At 48.4% G+C, this 6,309-nt stretch overlaps 1 protein-coding gene across 1 annotated transcript; it reads right to left on the bottom strand.

Moving 5' to 3' along the window:
• Positions 1 to 2,699: 2,699 nt before the first annotated feature.
• Positions 2,700 to 3,308, bottom strand: VOLCADRAFT_98827 (uncharacterized protein; the record flags this gene model as incomplete). The annotated part of the gene is made up of 1 exon (XM_002957677.1): positions 2,700 to 3,308. One exon carries the CDS (start codon positions 3,306 to 3,308, stop codon positions 2,700 to 2,702), a length of 609 nt encoding a protein of 202 aa, XP_002957723.1.
• Between the last annotated feature and the right edge of the window lie 3,001 nt (positions 3,309 to 6,309).

Raw genomic sequence — 6,309 nt, forward strand, 5'->3', positions numbered from 1 at the left:
AGAGTGAGAGACACTGAGGCACTATATTTCGCCCACTCAGGATGATTGGGACGAACACCTGCCACTCATTGAGTTCGCTATTAATAACTCGAGGCAGAGCTCAACGGGTGCCACCCCGTTTAGCCTTAATGGTATCAAGCAGCCACATGTGCTGGTTGACTTGCACCTGAAAACCAAAGTGCCTGCCGCTGACCTCTATCCCAAGGTCATGCACAAACGTATTGGACCGCAAAACTTAAGGCTGTGCAATCCCGCCAGTGCAATGTTGTCGACAAGCACCGGCATGTGGTGCGTTTTGAGGTTGGGGAATCCGTGCTGCTCAGCACCCGCAACATCCAGTTGAAATCTCCTGGAGCAAAGAAATTATTGCCTAAGTTTATTGGGCCATATAAGGTTGTCGCTCGAGTGGGAGAGAATGCGGTAATATTGTGATTACCCGCGACTTCCCGACTCCATCCAGTCTTCCACGTATCCTTGCTCAAACCATTCAAGGACGATGGAACACGACAACCGCCGCCCCCGTTCATAATTGATGAAGAGCCATATTACATGGTCGAGGCACTACTTGACCACCGTGATGTGAAAATCCGAGGTGGAACCGGCAAAACACGTCGAGAATATCTGGTTAAATGGGAAGGCTATGACTCCAGTCATAACACCTATGAGCCGGAAGATTCCCTGCATCAGTCCGTTCCCCTGGCCAAAGCTATTGACGACTATGAACGACGGTTGGCAGCAAAGTCGGGGCAACCTACACCAAAAAGAAAAGTGGTCCTGACCACCTCTCCTTTGGTAGCACCCCGGAACACTACCCCAGAACAACCGAAACGGAAAGCACCTGCTCTCAAGAAAAGGTGACACTCCTGGAACGGTTCACTTCTGAGGGGGAGGGATGTAGCAAGCTACATTTACCTTAGAAAGCTATTAATGCTTAATCACAGTAACGGTACGGTCCCGTAGTTATGAACCATACTCGTTAACTGTATGAACTCACTTTCTGTTGCGCTATCACAACCTAGTGTACGACACCAAGACTCCAGGAATGGAGATGGCAGCAGGTGGGCCGCATTTAACCACCCAGGTGAAGTGCTTCGGCCAGACACTTCTGTATCACTATACTAGTGTTCAGGGTTCAAGACCTTGCTGACTTCCTGTGTCTTTTCTCATGTCTAACGCTGAGCCGTCAATCGTGGTCGAGACCCTCCTCTTCCACGGCCTTACATCTCAAGTCTTCCGCTAAAATGCCTAAGGTAAGAGATGGCTGTTACAGGCAATCCTACAGGTCGGGACCACCCTGGGCGCTTCATGCTGGGGCCCCGCCCAAAAAGGGGGTGCTGAAAAACTGGCTGTAAAGGAGGTCCAGATCCATATCATGTGCCTGTTGGAGGAGCATAAGGAGACCCAGTTCCAGACAGTTGTCACCAGGATGGCAAAGGAGCTCAAGGATGCACAGACCGTCATTCGGAGCCAAGAAGCCAGCATCAGCATGCTCACGTGGGTTCTCTCTTGGCACATGCATGTTGCTGCAGCCAGATGGGCGGTGTTACCCACACCATGTGCAGGGTTCTTTAGATTCCACCCATGCACCACTGCTGGTTTGTGATCCCATGTAAGGAGCACTCATTGGGTGGCGACACTGATGCGGTTCACGAGGCGATTCAGAGCTTCTACGAGGTGCAGAACGCCAAGGCCAGGGCACAGGGAATGGATGATGCCTATTTGGGCCCTGGAGCTCTCATCCACAGCATTCCCAGGCAGCTATTGGAATGATGACCAGGATATTCATCTTGCAGATACCTTAGTCGAGCGATGAGCTCGTCCTTTGACTTTAGCTCCTCTTCCTTTGGCTTGAGCGTTTGCATCATTATGATTTCGTGCGCCACCAACGCATTGGGACCTCCGGCGATGATCCTTTTACGCAATTCATCCTCGTTAAGTTGTTTATCCGTTGCGGGGCAATGTATTCTTTAAAATAATTTAATCTTTTTATACTAATAAAAAAACAATGCATGTGATATTCCTGTGATTCGCGGAGTACTGCAAAAATACGAAAAACTTACATGTGTAGTCAGAACGTTTGTGATTCTGATTTCCGCGAATCTAATACAAGAATTATTCAAGGATCATGCGTGATATATATAACGCGTTTGTCTTAGGATTTTTTGTCGCCCACCAATATAACCCGTTTTCGACTCCGTCCGCTAGCTCATACAATACCTGAAAATGTTATTAAAATCCATTTCTTATAGAGCTGTATCATATGATAGGTATGTCTATATGAAAAGGATATCGTCGACAACTTAACCGTCACACAACGACAAAATGAACAAGACGACACAATGGTGTCGCCATCGTCGTCATTTTCATCTTCAGAATTCAAGGTTATACTATTGAACAAGAATTCAGCAAGAATGGATAAACTCAACGAGGCTGTAAAGTCTATGGGTTTGGCAAAGTGGGCAGCAGTGTAAAGCGAACCAATGCCCACTAGACATTCGGCACGAAGAAATCTACGTGCAGGATCGTGCAGCATGCAGCTCTCGTGATGCACAGCTCATATGTATCCGTATCCGTATGATTCTCGCGGTATCAAAAAGCGACTGTATTATGAAGAGTAGAGCCAGCGGGCCAGCTGGCCGTGCACTGCACTAGAGACCAATCATGTCACCTGCTTGATCAGGTTGAGCTTCTTTGCCGTGCTAAACGGCTGCCTCAACCTCATCCTCACCCTCCTCCTCCTCCTCCTCCTCCTCCTCCTCCTCATCATCATCATCATCATCCCCATCATCCGTGTTCGGCTCCTCCTCCTCCTCCTCCTCCTCCTTCTCCTTCTCCTTCTCCTTCTTCTCCTTTTTCTCCTTCTCCGTCTTCTCGTTCTCCTTAAGGAGAAGGAGAAGCTTACGGAGAAGCTTCTCCTCCTCCTTCTTCTCCTTCCTCTCCTTCTTCTCCTTCTTCTTCTTCTCCTTCTCCTTCTCCCACAGCTCCTTGGCGGTTCCGTAGATAGAAATACTATGCTGTTTCTGTTTTATGAACTTGTAGAATAGCTTGTTGCCGACTTTAATATCGTAGTTGTGATCCCATGACAGAAAGAAACTGCCTTGACATTCTCTCACTTCATGCTGTGCATCTCTCAGAACCTTAACACCCTCAGGAACAGCAACAGCTTGAACCCCATTCGCAAAGAAAAGGCGTGCAAAGCCTACAGCCTCTATCTCAAACTTGATGTACACGCCCTCGGCAACGTAGAGTTTGTTCTCCAACTCATCAGGAGGGCCTGTTCTCAGATAGCTGATGGACCCAGCGAACATGTTACTGGTATCCTGCACAATACATAATTAAACGTCATTATTTCGAGCGCTTCTCCTGTTAACAACGTCTGCCTTCGACCATACCTTTTAAAGGTGACAAACCCTTATGTAGATTTGGTTCGGAATTCCGAAAGGATAGTTGTATGTATGTTGTTACAGGGTGGTCAACTTCGCCAGCGGCCCCCTTTCCCGGGGCAGTCCCTGCTCTCCCCTGCTAGAGGGGCACCCTAATCCGTCACCCCATCCGACTTCAGAATGTATTCGTTGGGTTCGGCAACTCACCACCAGCATCCAACCAAATCTAGCGGATCAACGGCGCATCAACTTAGTTCCTGGTCAGCTCGCAAGTTGATATTATCACGTCCTACACCGTCCATAAGATGGGGGGCCACCTCCCATTTCATCACTCCTTAAACACCCGAGGAGCCGGCAGGCGGATTTGAACCCGGGTCGACTGGGTCGACTGGGAGCAGAAGTTGTATGTATGGTCAGTGTCCTCAGGACCACATAAGTAGGCAAATTTGTAAGAACATACTGTATATGCAAGTAACTATAGGTTGTCCTTAAGTCCTTTTTGGAGGTGTCAATGACTCTGCTTGTACAGGCCAGGGTCGCCAGCTGGCAGGTACCTTCCAACACCTTCCAAGCCATAACAATCTGGGAACTGGGGGGGTCGAAATTCCATAAAATAAGGCTTTCCTTTTCCATAAAATGAGATCTCCTTTTTCCATAAAATGACATGTTATTTTCCATAATTCGTCCACAATAATACAAATGCTCCCCGAACCCATGACAAAAAAAGGCGGGCGGTGACCTTTCACCCAAGGCCTAGGAAGACGGTTGGAGGAGGGTAGGATCCGGGCTGGAATTAGGGAAGAGCTCTGTCGCAGAATTGGCCTGGATTTTATTCCTGACAAAAGAATTGGTCCGTCGGTGAATTGTTCTGGCGGGCTCGCCAGAGGTATTCGAATTGCGCTGTGGAACCTCGGAATTGGGCTGTGCTGGGCCTGAATTGGCCTGTCCGGGTGTCGAATTGGCCTGACAGGGTGTCGAATTAGCTTTGCAGGGTATCGAGATAGCCTTGCATGGTATCGAATTGACCTGTTCGGGGTGTCAAATTGGCCTTGCAGGGTATCGAATTAGCGTGTTCAGGGTGTCGAATTGGCTGTCAAGTTGGCAGGATTGGCTCGAGCTGGCATCCAAAAGCACATGACTTTTAAGGAATTTACAGAAAACTTTGCAAGGGGACCGCTTACAAGTGCCTCATGTGTGTATTGGTTTCGATCCCAGGACATGGAGCAGGAAAACTTGCACATCTGCTTACCGTGCTCTGGCACTACTACTACTACCACTACCGGAGGCAAGCACTCAGGGCAATACTCACTGCAATACCCAGTCAAGTCAGTTGCCGAGGCCCTACTGTTTTCCTACCATACTTCATCGGCAGTCTTTCCAGTTTATCCCACAATACTCGTATGCATGAATAGGTTCGGGTGGAAACAATGGCAAATCTCCGATACACCACTAAACTCAGTTCCATGAGCTACAATGAAAACAAATGAAAATGCAGATGTCTGTCGAGAAGAATGTGTGCTCCATATGCATTCTGTGCCTTAATCCATCGAGCTCTCCGTTGGGTGGGGCATGGCCCATGAAGTTGCCCCTGGTATTCCGCCCATGCAACCAAACACTGACACAAAACGAGAGGCCTTTTCAGCGGCCAGCTAATCGAGAGGCCTTTTCAGCGGCCAGCTACTACACCCAACCCCTCTGCTTGAAACCATATGGCCTCTTCACCAAACTCGCTTTCGCTGACATCCATCCCAATGGCATACTCCAGGCCGGTTCCGGCCCGGTTCCGACCTAACGGGTCCAGTTAACGAGATGGGTAACCGGTCGGTAGGATTACCGGGCGAACCGTTATCCGTTAACCGTCCCCAGTAATCGGTAACCGATGTCGGTAACCTGGCATGAGGAAAAATGCATTTCTGATTGCAACCAGTTTCTTTGTGACAATGCCCATTGTCACAAGGTTCATGCCCACGTGTCACACCCCAACAAGCTTGAGGAGGTTAAGGCAATGTGAATGCCGGGTGACAGGGGTGACAGTCTTGTGCAGGCACATTTGGAGACTAGTTTACACTGAGATTGGGGTGACGTTGGATTAGAATACTTGCAGTTCATGAAATTGAGGAAATGTGTTGCATAGGCATATCCAAACGTTTCAGAGGGACGTTGTTTCGCCCGTAACAAACTTGTTACGGGCGAAACAAACTGGATTTCCACAGTCCCGCCACTCAAAGAGCTCCCCACACCATCGCAAAGTCCCTTTTTTATTACAGACACATGTAACAAGTTGTCATAGCTTGAGATTGTCGATATATGACTGCTGGATTGTGACCAGGCCATCTCCTTACATGTCTTGCTGCACCAGCATGAGCAGTGATCCCTTCTGTTCAAAATTTTCAGGCAACATCGCAATGAGGCAAAACATTGTGCCGAATCTGCCGTACAAAGAGTGTTCAAAGCTTCACGCTACTAACGGACGAATACATAAGCATTCATTTACCTTGAAAGAATAAAGGAATTCTATAGCTTCATACAAATTCGCCTATCAGCAACTCTCCCTGGTCGTTCAAAAGTTGCTTGAAGATTCTACCATCTCCATACTATGAAGGAGCGCTTCTTCATTTCTTCATTTTATCTGAACCTTAACGTATCCTTCCAACACAATGTCCATGGACAACGGTAATGAGGTCGGCGCCTACGAGTTTGACCGGAACGCCCTGGACAACATCGCCCGTCGGCGACAAGATCGCCCACGCAAGAAATACAGCCAGCATCGTCCAGTGGATGAGTTTGGAGTACATAAGCTTGCCAGGGCAAACAATCTAAGTCAATTTACCGCGTGCCAATTGGAGGATGCCTTGTCCAAGGAAAGGTGCCATATGGACGACCTTGTGTTAGTTTAGTTGTTGCATGTAAGCTTGTGAGTTGGTGG

This window comes from Volvox carteri (assembly GCF_000143455.1).
Source record: "Volvox carteri f. nagariensis unplaced genomic scaffold VOLCAscaffold_77, whole genome shotgun sequence".
NCBI lineage: Eukaryota > Viridiplantae > Chlorophyta > Chlorophyceae > Chlamydomonadales > Volvocaceae > Volvox > Volvox carteri.